We start from the raw sequence: 22362 nt of genomic DNA on the forward strand, positions 1-22362 counted from the left end.
TTGTTTGTGGAAATTTCATTGAGCATATAAATAGTTTGGAATTTAGTTGGTTTGAAATCTGTTGCACATAGTGAATATTAATTAAAGTTCCTATACCAACCGATTGTATAAACAAAACAAACATTGATAGGTCTTTTGGTTACATGCTTGAAGAGGACTATATTGTTTTGCAATCAAAGCGTTTGGCATTTTAAGTGCACATGACATGGTGTTTATTGCTTTCTATACGAATGTAGTTTAAATGCACAATTAATTAGAACATGAAGGCAATTATCAATGCAAATTTTTCCACGTGTACTCTTGATTTAATACTTATTTAAACCAGATGTGTGGATAATGATGTTTAAATTTATAATTTTATAATAATTGCGCATATAATAAATCATAAATCGTAATAACACAGAAACAAATTTCACGAAAATTTTTCCAAATTTGAATTGAGTTTTAAAAAATATTCAATTAAAAATTTAATTGATTTAACAAAATTTTTAATTGAAACAAAAAACAATCACATAAATTAATAGTATCAATTAATTTTTTTATTGGATCAATTAATATTTCAATTGGCTGTCAACTAATTTTTAAATTGATACTATCTTTCTGTGATTGAAGACATTTTAATTAAAAAATTAATTGGATCAATTAATTTCGTGATTGAATCAGAAAAAATTGTTTTTGTGTGCAGCATACAAATTGTTATGATCTGAATTAAAATATTTTTTTTTTTTTTGTAATAAAAAATATTTTCTTAATTTAATTGCTAGGAGCATGGCATAGGCCCACCACAAATGTGCTCATTTTCACAAATATTTCTTGTTGTGCAGGGCATAATAAATAAATAAATAATAATAATAATAATAATAAATAATATATAAATAATAATAAATAATAATATCGATGTATTCTCTATAGCTAGTTACTATTTTTTCCAAATCAAAAAATCACTCTTCTCTGGACTCCATCCACGAATCGACCCAGTTTGTGGGTTCCTTTTTGGGCTAATTTTAAGAAAACCCTTTCGCACGAAAAACTGTTATGCTCCATATAAAAAGCGAAATCTTTGTACACAGAAAAAAATATCACCAATATAATTCCAATTAAAAAGTTTATTGAAGTTGAAAATATTTTCAATTAAAAAATCAATTGATACAATTAACTTTTTAATCAAGATAGAAACATAAAGTTAATTAAGTCAATGGGTGAAAAATTCTACAATTTTAAGTAAAAAAATTAATTAATAAAATTAACTTTTTAATCAAACTCGAAAGATTAAGGCACTGAAATTTTAATTAAAAATTTATTTCAAACAATCAAAAAGTAATTGAAAATAGTTACCTTTTCTAATTAAAAAATTATAAGAGTTTCGCAATCAACATCAATTAAATTTTTAATTGAATCAATTAAAAAATTAATTGAAATTTGGTAATGAAATCAATAATTTTTTTAATCAACTATTTTTTGATGCCCAATTAAAACTGTGATTGATACTATCATTTTCGTGATTGAAGACATTTCAATTAAAAAATTAATTAGGGCAATTAATCTCGTGATTGAAACAGAAAAAAATTGTGTCTACTGAGCTTTTTCGAACAAATAATGATGGAACTCTGGTATTTTCGCACTCAAAAATGTATTATTTCGCATAAAAAAATATTGACCTTTAATTTCTTTAAAATAAAAATATTTTAATTAAAAGAAAGTTCATAATATTTGCTTTAAGGCACAAATTTAAAACCACTTCCAAAAATGTCCTCCCTAAGATGTTCTTTTTTTTAACTAGGCAGAAAGTTCTTTTTAATCAATATTTTATAACTCGATTTTTCCATAACTGTAATGTGTAATTTTAACTTTTTTTGTTTCAAATAGGTTAAAAAAGAGAAAGAATTATTAAAATGGTACAAATTATTTAAATTGGGTCGAAAAAATGCTATATCCGTTCTAGAAAAATTTCGAATTTTTGGAAAATATTTGATGTTAAGCGTTAGAATGCATATAAAAAATTATCCAAATTATTTATTTGGTAAAAAAATTATTTATTTGGTAAAAAAACCAAAAAAAATCACTACTCTAATTTAATTGTCACTATTTTTAATTTAAAGAAATCGTCTTTAAATTACCTGATATCTTGAATCTTTAGATTTAAGATAAAATTACTTCAAATATAGACTAAGACCTTCAAAATAATTGAAGTTATTGCATCTTTGGTTTAAATTGAAATCAAGAAAACGTTTTTTATTTATTTTGAAGTATCTGTTATAATTTGGATTTTGTGTTTGTAAGTGCATAGAGAAAAATATCACCAAAATATTTCCAATTAAAAAGTAAATTGAAGTTGAAAAATGTTTCAATTAATAAATTAATTGATACATTTTAACTCAAACTCGAAGGACTAATTCAGTTAAAAAAGCGATGGATTTTTTTTTAATTTTTGAATAAAAACTTATTTCAAACATTAAATTTTTTAATCAAACTAAAACACAAAGTCAGATAAGAAAGTAATTGAAATTAGTTATGCTATGTTCCCACCGACTCATTTTCCTCATTCGTTTTCCAAAACATTTCACCGTTCACAACGGGTTGAGATGTTTTAGTTTGGCAGTTACCATGGAAACTAAAAATTCACATTTAATCGAAATTCACATATATGCAACCTATGTCCAAATAATTACCGCGAGCGCAAAGGGAAACATTTTTTATGTTATTTTCACATGTCCATGTTCTTTAAAGCCTCTGTTTATTCTTTTTTTCTATGAAACTTATTTCAATATTTTGACATATATTTTGAATAGGGTATGTTATTCGGGGTATATTCCAAATTAGGTGGGTTCACATTCTAAAATTGACGTGTTTTGGAGGAAAACTTGTGTTTTGAACTTGTTTTTTAGTATGGCAAAAACAACTCGTTTTGAAGTGCTTATAAAGGGAAAACATTTCAAATTCCAAAACATGCTTAGTGAGAACACCGTATTACGTTTTTATTGCAAAATATTAATTGAGTATTGCAATCAACATCAATTAAATTTTTAATTGAATCAATTAAAAAATTAATTGAAATTTTCAAATCAAATCAATTATTTTTTAATCAAATTTTTTATTACCAATTAAAACTGTGATTTATACTATCATTTTCGTGATTGAAGACATTTCAATACAAAAATTAATTGAATCAATTAATTTCGTGATTGAATCAGAAAAAAAAAAAATTCTGTGTGTGAATAGCTTTATAAATAGATCGCAAAAATTGAAAATCGGTGAAAATTGAAAAATCGTTTGTAAGCTAATTGTAATTTAATTTCTCTTCGATTTAATGCTACACCCAGAGAAATAATTGGTTGGAATTCAAGTACGACAACAAATAGATAGTGGAGACCTACAATTTTTAGTTGTTTGGAATAAATGTTAGTTACTTCCCTTGTTTAATGGTTTCTATAACCAATATAATAGCTGTGTGACTAAAAGTTCGTACACCCGACCAAATATTGGTCGTTATTTATATATTGAAGTAAGCAACCATTTCAATTTATTCCATATTTGTGATAACTAATTTGTTTTGCCAATGTGTCACCAAACCCAACAGAAAGTCTGTCTGGCCAATAAGTTGGTTGTGTTAACAGATTTGATAGTTATAAAGGGAACTTGTTGCTATGGACTACATATATGACAACAAATAATCTTTTGTTTCATTAATTATATAAAATTTTAAAAATCAAGTTAAATTTTTTTTTTCAAGGTAAGTAAGATAAACATCAAATTGCAACTCACTCTTCACCATTTCTCTTAATTTCCATAACATATGTAGAGATATCTTAGCAAATGTGACCATTACCGAGGTTGGGAAAGGTAAATATAAGGTTTGTCTGCCTCATCATCGGTCTCAAAATCTCAACTTTCCCCTGCTGCCGATATATAAGAAAAATTTCATGAGTCTGATTGAATCCCAAGTCACACTGAAAATTGATCACGTGATTGTGAGTGGTCGAACTAACAAAGTTAATGTATGGGCGTGAGAATTGGCGGAAGTTGGGAAAATCCATGTTATTCATTTGCTATGGGACGCTTCCAATGATGATAATATGGTACTACAACAACAACTGGAAATATTTGATTGTGCTTTTGAAGATTTTGCAAATCTCCACCTTGGCTATTTCATGGGGTTATCTTTTACCCTTCATAAAAGGCTTTTTACAAGATCCTTTTTGATCAATACCTACAATATGCATTAATATATAATAAAATAAAAACTAAATGATTCCAACGGATTTTTTCTTTAAATTCGCAAGCATTGGTTATCGGGCAAATAGTTAGTTGTTTTAACAAACGAATGCAATTTTATTGGTTGTGATTGCCAATTAGACTATTAATGTGCCCAAAATGTTGTTCTTTAAACTATTTTATATACTGTTGTGTCAGACAACAATTGGTTGCTTCAACACATTTTGTCGGTTATATTCTGATAGTAGATGGGACCAAATAATTTGGTTGGCAAAAAAATTGGTTGGCACAACAAATTTGTTTTCTGTGTGTATAGGTCCCTAAAATAATGTTTTTATTTCCAAAATCCTTAAGGGATGGTCAAATCTTTAGATCGAACTAACTTTTTTTTGTAAAAGTCTTTTTTTGCGGATTTTAACTAATGGAGCATTTTTTATCCAAAAATCTGACGAGAACATAAGACATCGGTGGTATGTACGTGCTATTATAAATTTTGCTGTGCGAAATTTTAGGCAAACGAAATTGCTATATGTTATAATTCATTTCCTTTAAGAGTAAATAAACCCGAATTTACGACAAGCGGTGAAACGATTGTCTTCAAACTTTTTAAAATTTCTTTAAAGAAAACTTTATATGTACGAGCGAAAACTTCGATTATATAAAATTTCTTTCTTCAGAAATGAATGGACTCTTATAGTGATATAAAAGTGGTGTATTACTTAACAGATGAGTATAACTTTATGTACTTTCTCTCTGTATAAATGTGCAAACATTTTTATTTGAGTGTAATTAATATTAAAATAACTATTATTAATTTTAATACCTTTCTCAGGAGATACGATAGGATGAATTACTTTTAGGTTACACAGGCCAGTGACTTACGTCATAAACATTTGTCGGAATACAATGAAGAAAACAACAAAATTATGTCAAATTCTTAAAAGAAATTACGCAAATTATATTTAGTAGTTAGGTTCTTTTGCGTTTTATTTTGTGAATTTATTTTAATTAAATTGTTTTGACCTTTTAGTATCATCTCGGCGTTTAGTCAGCGATTACGTTAGAGAGCAATCAAATAAAAATACAAAAATAATATTATTATTCGCAATTAGACCAAACGTAATCACCGGGAAATGGACCTCTTACGTAGCCACTAACAACAACATGAGAAGATACATTGCAGAACCATAGTGTGCTGTGTGGGCTATGATTCTAGTCCCCTTCCTTCCGCTTACAAATAATTTTATGCAATCAAATTTCACGTTTTCTGTTTTATTTTGGAAACTATCCAACATGTCTGTCCATTGTTGTGCTGTGTGTGTGTGGGGTAAACCTGACCATTATGATGATCGCGTGAACTACACGTGATTTCATAAAACTGAATACTTGAAACTAATAATCTACTGAACTAGTTTTCTCCTAATGCCCTCCGCTCATTGTAGTTGCCTCTTATCAATGTGACCACCAAAATAAACTTATTTTCTAAAATTATATTAACAACTATTGCTGCTGGTTTTAGTGTTCACGTGAACAACTTTTTGTTTATTTATGGTTGATTTGTGCCTTTATCAGTTTCTTTGTTTGAAGATTTTTTTTTATTGATGATATTTTTATTATTATATTTTTGTTTTCAATTACATGCTGGTTTTCTATTGCCAATGTATAATAAATATTCTACGAATATTACATGAATAATTACATCGATAAAAAATGATGCACTGCAAAAAAAAAAATCCGTACCGCTAAATTTAACTTTTTTAATGCAAAAAAAAAAATATTTGTTTGTAATTAAAATTGTATTATTATGTTCGAAATTTTCCACAGCACAATGAAATTTTCCTTTTGTTAAGTATGTCTCCAAGATTTTATGAACTGAACGTGGGTATAAAGTTTAATGACCATTGACATAAATTCAATGTGAACTAATGCAAAAGAAGATTTTTATTATTATTATAACGTTTATATTCATTGAAATGGATTAAAGAAAAGTAATCGTGAAAAATGGCGATTTTAGCGTCTAAATACCCACCTTTAAGGAAAAATAAACATAAAAAATTACTATTTTCGTAATACGTTAAAAAAATTTACACATATCAATTCCAACGTTTAGGAAGTTTTTAAACAGATTTTACATTATTTCTGTTGTTGGTGAATTTTGAAATGAGCTGAAGCTTGTTCTATAAGTTGCTATTACCACTCGATTTTTCTCGTTAGATCAGAAATAAGAATGTGATCTTATTTCGACTCGCAAACATACGTGTATCAGGTGTTAATCTGTTTCGCTTGATCTTTAAAAATTCAAGATTTTCTATGATTAGCACATAAGTTAATTTTGGCCTCAGTTTAAAATTTTTGTGTATAAGCCCCATATAGACCGATTTTTGAGGGTATGATAGCCGAAGTTTTCATCTGATCTACTTTCACTTTGAGATCCAGAAAAAATAAGCAATATTTGAACGATTTAGCTGAAGTTTTATATCTGTAGATATTTTATAAACTACACAGTCTCACATAAGTTTACATACCCCTGAGTTGTTTTACCTCTTAACTAAACATGTTCTTGTTGTTGTTTATAACCTATACAAACAAAAAATCTTCTGGAAATTAACAATTACTTTGATTTTCAAATTAATTTACTAAAACGAAAGGATATATATGCATATTTTTTTAAAATTTTATTATTTAATGAAAATGTAAATTATGTATGTAAACTTGTGTGAGACTGTGTATATTGACATATCTATATCAATACATCTGAACTATATACATCTACAAAAAAAAAATAAAATATGTTATTTGACTTATTTTTTATAAATTGTCTACTTTATTTAGGACGTAATTATTTCATATTTTAATAACAAAATATTTAAATTAAAATTATTTTCAATTCTACTTTGAAAGGCATTATGATTTCCCTTCATCTTTATATCCCTATAAATCGGACATATTTCGCTAAATCTGTCCTGGAATTATCTTTAGCCAATAATTTCGAAAATGTTTTGCTCAATATATTCTGACGTAAAATACTGGAACTTGACGCAATCCAAGTGAAAGCTCTTCTTGAGGAATTTCGATCGATCAATACAACATTTGTTGTACTGCGTGCATTTCAAAGTTCGATTTTATTCTCATCGATAATGGCACAACTTTAAAAGCACTTCCGGAAGATGCACTCCCAATGATGTTCTTTATTTTAACTACCCAGAAAGTTCTTTTAATTCAATTTTTTATAAATGGTTTTTTCATAGTTTTAATGGATAATTTTAACTTTTTTGTAAAAATTCATAAAATGGTAGAAATCATTTAAATTTTGTCGAAAAAAAGTGCTAAATACAATCAGAAAAAATTGTGCATTTTTGAACATATTTGAGGTCAAACGATTCCCACAAGCGTTAGAAACCATTAAAAATTTTAAAAAATTATAAAAATAATTTTTTGACAAAATATCACAGACTTTTTTAATTTACATCCAAAACATTGAATTCGGATCACACCTAAAGAAGTGATGCAAATTCAGTGCAACGACTGTTGAAATGGAGGACTTCCATCCTACGACAAGCCCATGTTAAATTCATCGCTTCTGCGTCAATGTTGCACCACTTCCGGATCCAAAAAGAACATTTTCATTACTTTTTTGGCGACGCTTTTTTTGCTGGGACGTCAACTGTGATGGGAAATGTACCAAAAAATTGCGAATATGTTGTCATGAGTATTATTATAAAAATAAAATTAACGGTATATTGGTGAGCAATAGTCGAAATACTATGTAGAATAATGTGAAGTTGTTTTGCGATATTTCTCCAAATATATGATAGGGTAGAAACACTGGCACATAGATGCTTGTACTTCAGCACAGGATTCATGTAGTTGACACTTTTGTACTTTTTTCGATACTATTTGAGAAAAACAAGTACCTTGGTACCGCCGCGGCACCTTTTTTGACACCTTATTTATCCTTCTATAAGTTTATAAATTAAAATATGAACGCCCATTTTGAAATCGGTTTATCTTTCCAGTCAATTGGGTTATTTCTCTCAAATCCTATGGTGAACGATTGTCCATGCAGAGAATATAAAAAATAACGGTGATAAATACGTCTGAATCCGAAAGATGTAAGATTCAGAGTCACACATTTGGTAGACAAGAGCATGTCAAGTCGGGCTTGTTTTAAATGTCCATAATTCCATATAGTTATTTCTTTCAAGATATCGCACTGAAAAAAATATTGTCGTGAGGTTAGGCTAAAGTGGCAGCCCGATTAAGATTCAGGCTCACTTAAACTATTCAGTCCATTGTGATACCACATTAACTAAAAGTACCTATTACATATGGGCACTTCTAGTTTTAACCGCTGAACCTTCTCGATTATTTTTCTTCGCTGAACCAACCAGATTGTTCAAAAAACATTAGCGGACTGCTTAATTTAACGTTTTCCAGATCCGCCAGTAATCTGAAGGTATATGCTCCTAAAAGTTGCTTGCGCTTTACACAAAATGCAGGACACTCACACAAGAGGTGTTTAATTGATTCTTTTTCCTCCGCATCATGACAGCTCATACAATAGTCATTATACTTCGCGCCAATAGTTTTTGCAAAATCGCATATCAGGCAGCGACCCGTTATAGCAGATATCAGGAGCGATATCTGATGTCTCGAGAACATTAGCATATCTAGTGTGCGGTTTAAGTTGAATTGGGGTCATATTTGCTTGGTGTCGTTACAACCCTCCCATCGAACATTTGCCATCATAACAGCCTTGTCGTGAGGCCAAAGATTTTCATGTCCTTAAAATACGAATACGTTTTTTGCTTAGCATAGAAGACGCATTTCTCTGATATAAAGAGATTTTCCTTGCCTTAAAGACGATGAACTTTACTTTAAAGTCGTTTTTTCCTTAAAATTAAGTGATTCAAATTAAAAATGGGTATCTTAAAATGGATGAAAATTTTGAATTTTATTAAAGATGTTGTCTTTTTACATCTTTACAACACCGAAAAAAAGTGAACGGTTTTATAGAAAGAATGAACTACCTCGCACGTAAATTGAACTAAATTTTACTCCACATTTTGAGATTTCCACAAAGCGTTGTTAAAACCAGGAAATTTTAATGCCCTGTTGTACTTTTTAACTGCAGTTCACGAAATTACATCCTCTCATAGAAGAAAAAATGAACTAAAAATAAAGAAGAAATCCATTGGCGCCAAATCATCACCATTTTAACCACACAGTAGTTCATTCTTACTATTTTTGGGAATCGTACGAAAATCTTCGTTCGCTTTAGTCCATATTGAACTTATGTGTACGGTCATTGAACTTTATACCCACGTTTAGTTCATACAATTTTTGAGACATACTTAAAAAAGTAAGGTTTCATTAAGCTGTAAAAAATTTCGAAAAAATAATAAAATTTAAATACTAGCAAAAAAAAAACTCAACAACAATGACTAGCAAATAATTTTTTTCCAATAAAAATAAGTTAAATTTAGCCTTAGTTTAACTACGGAAATTTTTTTCTGTGAACAAAGTAAAAAAGTGTGTAAAAATAGGAGACGTTTACAACACTTTACTTTAAAGGCGACTTTTACTTGAGACATAGCATAAATTCTACTTGAAGTCAAATCTGAATTTGAAAATTTAAGTTGTTGTTAACACGTAAAGGACTTTAATTGCACACGCAGAAAAAAATAGAAGAAAAAACGAATAAAATAAAATTTGCTGCCTAGAATCAAGTACGCAAATCTTAAATTTAAAAGACAATTTTGTCTTAAAAGTATCCTTACTTCAATTCTCCGCTTCTTTGGCTCGGAATCAATACCAAAATCATTAGTATAAAGACAAAATCTTTGGAACCGGGCATGCTTTTTTTCAGTGCGATAAGATTTTGATTCCAAACTATGAAATTTGGTATTACTAAGTTTACAGTAATTCATTACAATTTTAAGTCTTTTCACACACACACCATAATTAAAAGGCATAGTGACTCATTTGTGCAATTTACACTGAAAAAAATATTGTCGTGAGGTCAAAGATTTCATGTCTTTAAAATACGAATGCAAATTTAATGAAAGTATCTTTAAATATGTTGTCTTTTTGCATCTTGACTACAAAGCAAAAAATCGTTCAAATATAGGACATGTTTTTCAACACTTTATTTTAAAGACATTTTTTATTTGAAACATAGCATAATTTCTACTGGAAGTCGAGTCTTAATTTAGAAAATAAAGTTGAAGTAATTTATAAAATAAAGTCGTGTATAAAGGACTTTGATAGCATATGAAGAAAAAAGCTGAAAAATTAAAAATTAAAATTTGCTTCCTAGAAGCAAGTACACAAAATTCAAATTTAAAAGAGAATTGTGTCTTAAAAGTATCCTTACTTGTATTCTCCGCTTCTTTGGCTCGGAATCAATACCAAAATTTTTAAAGTAAAGACAAAAAAAAATTTTTTGGAACCGGGCATGCTTTTTTTTCAGTGTATAAATTACAGTGTTATTTCAGGAAGTACGCCAATAAACAAAGACAAATAGTATGGCAAGCGGGCATGCTAATCATTTTATCATTGTAACCTCAAATTTCGGTTGCGAATCTTTCATATTAGGTCAATATTTTTTTAGTGTGTACATTATATGGATGAAATTTTACCGGCGCCTGTTAGGGCACTTCTAGAAAGTTTGTAGTCGTGTTTAAGAAAGTCCTCATTTTTTATCTATCCTAATTTGAAGTAAATCTAATTATACTTGCCGGGTCGCTCAACTTTTTAAACGAATGGCAAAATATGTGCCGGTGCATATAAAATTGTTTGAGTGTTTTATTGAACATTTTTTCTTTCAGTTTAATTTTACGTCTTTTATTTGAACTTGGAAACTCTATGACATATTAAGACGTTAGATAAATATTTTTTTCAAAGCCAATAGAAGAAAACAATCATTGGAATTTTGAATACATCCCTTTCCCGAAAGACTTTGAGAATAATATATTAATTTGCAGAGAAATGTCACGTGATAGAGCAGCAGATCAATTAATTGATTTCAAAAATAATGCAAAATCTCCAGCTGGTGTCATTACCACGGGATCTGGTTTACCAATTGGTGTTCCCGATGCTAGCCTATCGGTTGGTGCAAATGGTCCGCTACTTTTGCAGGATCATCAGTATATATCGTCAATTCAACATTTCAATCGCGAACGTATACCAGAGCGTGCAATTTATGCTAAGGGAGCTGGGGCCTTTGGTTATTTTGAGGTAACCCATGACATAAGCAAACATTGTGCAGCAGCAATTTTCGAGAAGCTAAAGAAACGAACACCTATCGCATGTAGATTTTCCATGTTCCATGGTGAGAATGGTTCGGCTGATACATTACGAGGTGTAAGAGGTTTTGCTGTGAAATTCTATACCGAAGAAGGAATCTGGGATATTGTGGGTCAAAATTTACCGGTATTCTTTATACGAGATCCCATGAATTTTCCTAGTCTAGTGCATTCACAAAAGCGTAATCCTCAAACACATTTGAAAGATGCCGATATGTTTTGGGATTTTGCCACCTTAAGGCCCGAAACTATACATCAGCTATGTTTAATGTTCAGTGATCGTGGATGCCCGAATGGCTATCGTCACATGCATGGTTATGGGGTACATGCCTATAAAATGATAAATGCCCAAGGTGAACAGATATTCTGTAAATTTCATTTTCGCACCGATCAGGGTATTCAAAATATCGATAGTTCTAGGGCCAATGAACTACTGGCCAATGATCCGGATTATGCTTTAAGAGATCTTTTCAATTCCATTAAAAATTGCAACTATCCCAGTTGGACTTTGCATATACAACTGATGACATTCGATCAAGCTAAGAAATTTAAATACAATCCCTTTGATGCCACCAAGGTTTGGAGTTTCAGTGACTTTCCCTTGATTGAGGTGGGGAAGATTGTATTGGATCGGAATCCTCTAAATTATTTTGCTGAAATTGAACAATTGGCTTTTAGTCCTGCAAATATGGTACCTGGTATAGAACCCTCCCCTGACAAGATACTACAAGGAAGACTCTTTGCCTATGGTGATGCCCAGAGACATCGTTTGGGTGTTAATTACAATCAAATACCAGTAAATTGTCCATATCGTATTAATGTCACAAATTATGAGCGTGATGGTGTAATGACTGTCAACCATAATATGGCTGAAGCTCCTAATTATTATCCCAATTCTTTTGGAGGTCCTTATTATTGTGATCGAGTTAGAGCCTTACAAACTTGCTGTCCAGTTGCTGGAGATGTTTATCGTTTTATCAATGACGATACAGAGGATAACTATGGTCAAGCAACTGATTTTTGGGTATATGTTTTGGATGAAACCTCTCGTAAAACTTTGGTTAACAACATTGCTGCCCATCTCTCTGGAGCCAGTCAATTTATTCAGGGACGTGCTGTGAGAAATTTCACTATGATTCATGTTGACTTTGGACGATTACTAACGGAAGCTTTAAATATGGCCCATGTATGTTCTTTATGTTTGGGATAATTGCAAATTGAGAGAGCATTTATATTTTCCATATATAAAATATTACATATTACTTCAGAATACAGAATAAAAATTTTATGATGACGTTTTGGGTTACCACAGGCTGACATCAATTATTGGAAAAATTTGTGAGAAATCGTTGGGAAACTTACGAGTTGGACTCTTAAATAATTGTTTCGCCCAATTTTTAAAGCAGAATTCTGTAGAATCTCTTAATGACCCAGCGTAACGGCAGAAATCTTAAATAAAATGGCGAATTTCCAAAATTCCAATTTATATGTTTAGGTAGACATGATATTTGTATGTTTTTTAATAAAAGAGAAGAGTGCGTACTAATGCTAATAATTCACTCATCTGAGTGTGCTGCCCGATTTTAATTATAAGGGGTCGTTTCTCTGGCTTATGGATCAGAAGGGCACTCACCGCATACCAGCAAAAAAAATTGGAAGTTCTTCTAAAGGCACAACTTCAAAAGCACTTCCAAAAATTTCCTCCCTATGGCGTTCTTTATTTTAACTGCAGAAGAAGTTCAATTGAGTCAAGTTTTTTATAACTTGCTTTTTTCATATTTTTAATAGGAAATTTAAACTTTTTTTGTTTCAAATGGATCAAAAACAGATAAAGAATTAATAAAATGGTACAAATTATTAAAATTTGGCCGAAAAACATGCTAAATACTTTCTAGAAAAAGTGCTAATTTTTGAAAATATTTGATGTTAGACATTCAAGACAAGCGTTATTACCCAACAAAAAAATTTGGAAGTTCTTCCAAAGCCAGAACATTTTTATTACTATTTTGGCGACGCATTTTTTGCTGGGTAAGCATTAAAAATCATAAAAAATTTTAAAAATTATTTATTTGTCAAAATATCACAAATTTTCTTAATTCTCATCCAAAATACTGAAGTGATGCAAATTCAGTTCAACGGCTGTTGAAATGGTGGACATCCGTCCTATGACAAACCCATTTTAAATTCATCTCCTCTGCGACAATTTTGCACCACTTTCGAATTCAAAAAGAACATGTTCACTACTATTTTGGCGACGCTTTTTTTACTGGGATGTTACTCATTCTCTTATTAAAGAGTGTTTTTGTAAATGAGAGAAGTTCACCATGCTCGGATTCCGTACCATAGGTGCAAATTAAAAGGGCAAAATTTACATGAAGACATTAAAACCAGCCAGTAGAATCCACAATAGTTTTGTTAATCTAAGTATGTCACAAACTTTGTGGTATTTGGTTGTATACAGGGTGAGAATGCTAATCATTGCTGTCATGCTTTATTGAAAAGAGAAAATCATCCAGAGTTCCTCTATAATCAAATTTTCAGCCTAATATAATATGTAATGCAAAGTACTCCGATTAAATGACTTTAAGAAGCGTACTTCACAGCTTTTAAAAACCATGCCTAGTCGATTTACAATTAAGGGGTGTAGGTTAGCAAATCTCTTCCGACTTTAACGTCATTGCGAATTATAACAAGTAACTATTTATTTAGTTTGTTTTTCTTTGCTCACAATAAAATAATAAAAAGTTGTCTTCCAAACTTAGTTTTAAAACAAATATTATGGTGCATAATATATACGTAGATATTGTTTTGTTTACAAAATAAAAGCTAATCGTTTTGTTGTATAGTGTCTGGGACCAGCCTCTTCCCATTTTATGTCTGGAATCAGCAAGTACACGTGATTTTACAAGTCATCTTTATTTAGTTAAGAGCACAATTTTAAAAATTTACAAATGCAATTAAATTACGCGGCCTCATTATTATTATGTGCCATGTAAAATCATTGTAATTATTCGTACTTATCTGCTCTAGTTTCAATAATATAATCTTTAAAATATAAAACTATTAACATGTGTAAAATGGTGTTGCTAACAACTATAATAATTATATCAGCATTTTGGGGGATGCACTTATATCGCATGGAAATATTGGTTTCCGACCATTAAAATAATCAGAGAATGAATGTCCGCGTGTCTGTTGTAATTAATTTTGATGATTTAATGTTGGAGCTATTGCGTTGATATTGGGCACTTATTTGCCTTAGAATTTGAACAACAAATTCGAGATTAAGAACGCCTATACTGAAGGAACAAAATTGACACATATAAACAAGAGCGATACTTAAATAATGGGGTTTTTCGAATTTTTGCAATTGTGCAATATTCCCTCAAACTTACACGTGGTAACTTAAGTTTGTCTTAGATAATGTAAATCATATTTTTTACGTTTATTTCTTTTAAAGAAAGGACAAATTATTGAATTGATGCGTTCGATCATTCCCTTCCGAGTTATAACAAGTTTCCTCAAAAACTATCCCCCATTTTCCGAAATTCGGAATCGCAAATAAATATCGGAACATGGGGGTATACCCATTCAGTTTTCTCTACTTTTAACTTTGATGTTTACCTGCAAAACGAACTTATATTTTTAAATTTACTCTCACTCTCTCTCTGATTTAATACTTTTCAATAATCTCAATGGTAGATTAAGATACTTTTCCACAATTATTACACATTTTCTTGTTTGTGGTTTATCACACTGAAAATAGATTAACATGGGAATAGACATCAGAAAGACTAGAGTTTTTAACATACATACATATAAAATTTTCCTTAAATTTTAAAGCCTAATGGAAATTTCCCAATGTCAATGAAAACATGACTATCTATATACATAAATAACACCAATCACCTTAAGCTAAACATTCACTGTTCTTTTACATACTCTTCCTCAACAAACGCACCAAAGTAATAAATGACAATCGAATGTCATTAGAATAGTTAACACATACACATAGTGTTTTGCATTGTCATCATCTCTCTGTCTCTTATCACGAGTACATTTCCACACGAGACACGAGACGTTCACATGTTTCTTTTGATGTAAAGAAAAGCGAGTCAATGATAAGAAAACGAGCATCACACGCATATTCAATCGAAGAGGCCATTCTCAAATGATTAAATAAAACGTATGTGTGTTTACAGCACGCGATCTACATTGTTGTTGCTTTTGTTTAGATTTGTAGGGCAACAGTGTACACAAACATCTGGTTTATTGATAGTTTAAACTATATTGCTCAACGAACAAAGAATTGGGTGAATTTAAAAGGGAGGAGTAGAGGGTCATAAAGGTTACATTAACTACTTTTCGGGAAATGTTATTTGTCTGGTAGTTTTCCTTTCGAATTTTATGATTATACGTTTACACATTATCTGGTTGGTAGGTGTTCTATTAATGTTAATATACATACGAGTATGTGTGTGTCAATGGCAAATGCCAACGTATTGACTGACCATAGAACAGAATCTTTAAAACAGCGATGTCTAACAAAGAGTTTATGCATATGCAACGTGGTTACTAGAACAATGTTTATCATTGAATTAAATATGTGACTGAACTTGTGGTTTTTTAACACTGGTTTCACTTACCTATTTGAAATTTGAAAGACAATTCCTTTAGTATAAATAATACTAAAGGAATTTTAATAAAAGAAAGTTATATACAGGCGACTAAATTTTAAACTTAATATTGAAGAGAAAAGTCATGGTAACCTTGTACTCATGCGAAAAACAGTAGGAAAAAATTGAGGAGTAAAAATTGTGCATTGGCTGTAAAAGGAAATGGTTACCCGTGTAAAAATTGGGGGATCTGATTTGATATGGTTAGATCTGAGCCAAGATATGGTCAGATCTGAGCAGATCCGAAAAATGGTTATATCTGGTCAGATCTAAATACTATGAAATTGGATCTGATCAGATCTCAAAAATGAGACACATCTAATCAGATCTAATTTGATATAATTGTATATTATTTGATACAATTGTATCTTTCGAGATCTTTCAACACATAAAAGCCCATAGTTTGTATATAAAATGAGATTAATTGTTTTATTTAATAATACAGACAAAAAGTATGTGCATAATAAATATGTTTAATTTAAATTGATCCATCAAAGCTATTTAAGAGTATTGACAGTTGAGTTATAGTGTTGTCCAAGGGTTTTTTCGTTTGTTTCTTCTGCTTTGGACTTAGACACGCGACTAAAGTATTACAGCGTTAAGGCAATCTGCAATGAAATTAAGTTAAAAACCAATTATTAAACAAATATAGGAATAAACAAATATGGGAATATATTGAACTATGTAAGCAAGTATTAGTATTGTTTTGGATCATTCTTCTTTAAGTTGCAATAAAAATTGCCATATAATTTTATGTTGCTTTTAATACTCACATTTAAAGTGTATTCGGGATTAGGTTAGGTATAGCGATAGGCTGTTATTTTAGGCTCATACATACTATTCAGACCATCATGACATCGCAGTGATCAACATCTCATTTATCACTGACTGCTGCTCGATTCAATAATTAGCTCAATAACATGGGTCCTCCTCGTTATAATCGAGTCCTATCGGCATTTATCGTTGCGCTGAAACAACTTAGAGAATCTTTGAAGCAGAAATGTCACCAACATTACTGCGAGGAGATAATCCACCGCCGAAAAAATTTTTGGTGTTGGTCGGAACTGGGATTGAACCCGTGACCTTTTGAATGCAAGGCGGGCATGTTAACCAGTACACCACTGAGGTTTCCTTTTTTTCCAAATCTAGAAAATAGTAAAACAATATGAAAATGACTACTAAGGAAATAACAAATACAATCTACTTACCTACATAATCTCCGCAACAAAGGAAACGATATACACTTTATCAAAGGAACACATTTAAAACAATTATATTAAATTTCTTAATTTTCTCAGCTAGTCTTGCGTTAAATTTGTTTAGAAGTGATGCCCCTGACGGCGTTGACATTTGACATAATGACATTGAGGTTGTTGTTAAAACTAATGGATCGTTGACACTAAAAACATGAAGCACTTTTATAATGTATAGAACCCATTTATTAGTACGTATGATAGATGAAACAAGAAGAAACTTTTGTTGTTTGAAATTTTAAATTAAATTTACTATATAAATATTAAAATCATCTTGACTAATGAGACTCATTTCACTTCGGTGCCTGCGTCACCTTCTTGCTTAGAAAACCAAGAAGGTATTGAAGCCCCCATCCTCAAGGTACGACTTTTTGGTGATCTGGGCAACGTTTACTTTGAAGGAAACGTTTCCCGCGATTAAAAATGTTTTAAATAAAATGTAAATTACTATCTCCGATTGGGACATATATTAAAAAGGGCGACTTGTTCAGAAATGTTAGTGCATAATCAAAATATACTAAATGTTTTTTAATGTTTGAAGTTCTATTATTTAAACAAACTACTAACTTTTGGGCAGTATGTCTGTTATTCCAAACTAACAGATTGTACTTTCGCAGAAAAACTGCGAAAACAGCACTTTTTTGTTTACCAAAAAAATCAGCAGTCAATGTTTCCTACAGCAGTCTTTTTATATGAGTATATTTCAAAATAAAAATTCATTTTGTAATCTACTTAGGATACTAAATAATGCTTTGGATGAAAGGTTAATTAAACTCCAAACGCATGGGAACGACAAATACTAAATGAGTGTTTTGATGAAACCCACATTTTTCTTACTACTCGAGGTGTCAAATGGATACAAATATCTACACATCCCTTTTATATAAAAATACCAAAACTAATATCTATACAGTACAATTAATAAAGAAAGGCGTTTCTGTGCGAATTTTCAACAATTTATTTTTATTACTCTTTTTGACGTCAACCAGCAGTACGCGATAAAACATTTTAAAAACTGGCGTTGTTCATTATATCCATTTCCAAAACTGACTGTTTTAGATTGTTAAACCATCTGAACTGAAGGAGCTCAACCATGTTCTGAAACTCGAAAAACATGTTTATAAACTGCCAAATACTTTAAGATGTATTATGTAAGTTCGTTAAATAAACAAAAGTTATTTTTCATCTGTAACTTTGTGTATATATCTCGAATAGTTTTTTAGACGTGTATTTCAAAAATCTTTTTAACTTGTTCATGATTTTTATTATATTTTGGACCTTATTTAACCCCATATATAGTCAGATATGATGTTATATCTACCATATCTTATTAGATATAGTGCTATATATGGTCCTATCCAAGCATATATTATTAGATATGCCAGATATAATTAGATATTATACTATATATGATGAGATCTGCAATTATATCTAACCAGATCTAGCACCATATATAGCATATCTGTGCATATCTAATTATGTCTGAACCAATATCTGAACAGATCCAATTAGATCCAATTTGATATTATTAGATAGGATTGGATCCTCCAATTTTTACACGGGTAGACATATAATGATTTTTTTTATGAAAGTTAATTGCCAACTGTTAACTTTCATAAAAAACAGACGGAAACTCTCTCTAAAAACGAATTTTTATAAAAAGGATCTCAAACCGAAATAATAATAAAAAAGGAGTACTTGGACTTAATATCGCGAAAATATTACCTTATCACTGTAGTGCTTTTCAGGCTGAAATATTAGCAAACTAAAACGGTTATACACTGCCGTAAATCTCCCAACGAGATGGCTGAGCAATACAATACAGTCAAATTTCTCTACAGTGAACTTCGTTGTATAGAAGTTCTTTCTATGATGAACAAATTTCAAAAAAAAAAACTGCTTTTTCCTTCCCATTTTCTTGTATTCTGATATGATTTCTATATAATGAAGTAATTTTCTGGCCCCGTCAAGATTCATTATAGGGAAGTTCGTCTGTTTTCGCCTAATATAGGTGCCTGGCTACAGGAACATACCATTATATATTCCAGGGTAACTGGAATCTTTATGCCTCTGGTTATCTGCTCAGACTGCGTGAAGAGGCTGTTATGATGCCGAATATCCGGTGAGAAAATTACAAGGGCTGCAACGGCACCAAGAAATCAGATGTCACTCCTGATATCTGTAAAAAGGACATATTATAAAAAATTGTTCTTCAATCGCTAGTGATGGCTGATAAATGGTCCACAAGTATTTTTCACAATCTCATTCCTTAATTATGGAACGATACGATTCAAGAATTTTAATGTCGATTTAATATACGTACCTTGAATATTATATTTATTCATTGTTGTATGATATTCTTTTCCTTTCAGTTGGTCATTGCCATCCCAAAGTGGTGAGAGCTGGATGTCTACAAATGGCCACTATATCAACAAATAATCGCTTTTTGCACGACGAATTGGTTCAATGTGCCAAAACATTGACAAGTAAGATGCCGGCTCCATTATCCGTGTGTTTCTTTGTGAACTCTGGCTCGGAAGCAAATGATTTGGCTTTGCGTTTAGCTCGTAACTATACCAAACGTCAGGATATAATAACACTTGACCAGTAAGTATATAACAATTCTAAAATAAAGACTCTCCCATTGAATTTTACTTTATAAATTTTGAACATTGCAAAATGTATATAACTTTTCAATGTTTTTGTAAATTTATAACAAAACATGAGCAAAATTTTTGAATAAAAAATAATAATTGACATATTTACGATATTTGGTTGTTGAGTCTTTAAAATGGGAAGTCCATTAAAGTGATATAATAATCACAATAATTATAGCATACTTTTAGGCACGGCGTAGAAATTTTTCATTTCATTCATAGAGAGCATTGAAAAAATCTTACTATGTTGCATATTTTTAGATGTATTTAGAGAATCCTCATTCATGGATTTTAGATTACATAGATGATCCGTTTCTCTTCGTGAAAAAAATGTCAGTTCCAAAGCTTAAATTTTTGAGGTTTTATTTAGATTTTTTTGCTCTAATTCATAAACTTATGATCTAACAGCTGTCAAATCTGGACAAGCGTCTTTTGAAAGTCAGGACTCACTATCCATTTGTCAGGACGGGGAAATATAAATTCTATCTGTTGTATGTTAAATCTAAAACTAACTAATGTTTTTTTCCACATTACAGCGCCTATCATGGTCATTTGACTTCTGTCATGGAAATCTCTCCTTACAAATTTAATCAACCTGGTGGTGATCCTAAACCGGACTACGTTCATGTTGCTCCATGCCCAGATGTTTATGGGGGCAAGTTCAAGGATAAGGATTATCCCAATGAAGATATGGCTGAACTCTATACAAAGCCCATACGAGATATTTGTGATCATTTAAGAAGCCAAGGCAAAGGCTTAGCCGGTTTCATTGCAGAATCTCTACAAAGTTGTGGCGGGCAAATTATACCACCAGAAGGTTATTTCAAATCTGTTTTCAAAGCTGTTCGCGACGCTGGTGGTGTGTGTATTGCTGATGAGGTTCAGGTTGGATTTGGTCGTGTCGGTACTCACTACTGGGCCTTTGAAACTCAAGATGTGGTTCCAGACATTGTGAGTGTAGCCAAACCTATGGGTAATGGTCATCCAGTGGGTGCTGTAGTTACTACACCCGAAATTGCTGAAGCTTTCTACAATACCGGCGTGGCCTATTTCAATACATATGGAGGTAATCCCGTCTCATGTGCCATTGCTAATGCTGTGATGCGGGTTATCGATGAGGAAGGTCTTCAGGAGAATGCTCGCATAGTTGGCGAATATTTATTACAGCAATGTCGTGAATTCAAATACGAATTCGATATAATTGGTGATGTGCGAGGCATTGGTTTGTTTGTTGGCATGGAATTGGTGAAAAATCGTGAAACTCGTGAGCCAGATACAAATGCTGCTCATTGGGTTGTGAATCGTATGAAGCAGGTTCATAAGATCCTTGTCTCCTCGGATGGTCCCAATGACAATGTCATTAAGCTAAAGCCTCCCATGTGCTTTAATCAGAAAAATGCTGATGAATTCCTTTTGGCATTCCGTGAAAGTCTTTCTTATTTACAGAAGCAAAGGAATGGTGATCAATTGCCATCTTCGAATGCAGTAGATTCCAATTCATCGGCTACTGAGAGTATGGCCAGCAAAGCCCAGATATTTGAACGCCAAGATCGTTTAATTAAATCGGTTTAAATATTTGTCAATTTTTATTAGTTAAGTGCAATATGTTAGTGAAATATATACTTTTAATTTGTTTTTATATTTTGTGTAATATTTTTATTTTATATTTTGCTTTTGCTTATAGTATATATTTATGTATTTAGTTCTAGTATCTAGAATATATACTCTTTGTTTTAATTTTTAAATTATAGTCTAATTATTTTTTGGTAATATTTTTCTTTATAATTTTAAGCTGAAGTAATTGAGAAAAGCAATTAATCCAAATCATTGTTATGCATAATAGTTGTTGTAAGTTAAAGACGTTATTACCAATTTCTAAATACCGTTAATATAGTACAATATATAAAACAATCAATTAATATAAAATATTGTTAACAATTAATATTGTGCTTTTTCTATTAAAACGAGTTTTAATCAAACCATATATATATATGGATATTGATGAGTTTTAATATCTGGGGACAAATTGGCATTAATTTAGTACTGGCTTTAAAGCTGGATTTTTATTTATGAAAGGTAAAAAGTAATTTTCTAAAGTTGGGGTTAATTTTTTCAATATTAAAGTGACACATGTTCTACGATATAATTGTTGAATTGTATCAGTTTTTAAATGATAAAACACCTACGATATTTTTGTTGAATAATGAAATTGTTATCAAATAAATTGAATAACTTTTTCGATACAACCCGTACAATT

General features: G+C 30.8%; 2 protein-coding genes and 1 long non-coding RNA gene across 3 annotated transcripts in view; 2 read left to right on the forward strand and 1 right to left on the reverse strand.

Annotated features, from left to right (window-relative positions):
- The window catches only part of LOC142230404 (alanine--glyoxylate aminotransferase 2-like), a 38277-nt gene extending 16176 nt beyond the window's left edge, over positions 1-22101 (forward strand). Inside the window, exons 3-4 of the mRNA XM_075301049.1 lie at positions 19821-20055; positions 20642-22101. Coding sequence (XP_075157164.1) covers positions 19821-20055; positions 20642-21677 — 1271 coding nt within the window. The 3' untranslated portion in view covers positions 21678-22101. The remainder of the gene's footprint in view (positions 1-19820; positions 20056-20641) is intronic.
- On the forward strand, positions 11074-12842 carry LOC142230313 (catalase-like). Its single transcript, XM_075300957.1, has one exon. The coding sequence runs from the start codon at positions 11203-11205 to the stop codon at positions 12727-12729; it is 1527 nt and encodes a 508-aa protein (XP_075157072.1). The 5' UTR covers positions 11074-11202; the 3' UTR covers positions 12730-12842.
- On the reverse strand, positions 16598-17891 carry LOC142230405 (uncharacterized). The gene is made up of 3 exons (XR_012720676.1): positions 17404-17891; positions 16969-17340; positions 16598-16803 (listed from the first exon to the last, which is right to left on the reverse strand). It is a non-coding gene; the product is annotated as an uncharacterized LOC142230405 (long non-coding RNA).
- Positions 22102-22362: the final 261 nt, after the last annotated feature.

The sequence above is a fragment of the Haematobia irritans genome, chromosome 3 (genome assembly GCF_050003625.1).
Source record: "Haematobia irritans isolate KBUSLIRL chromosome 3, ASM5000362v1, whole genome shotgun sequence".
Taxonomy (NCBI): Eukaryota; Metazoa; Arthropoda; class Insecta; order Diptera; family Muscidae; genus Haematobia; species Haematobia irritans.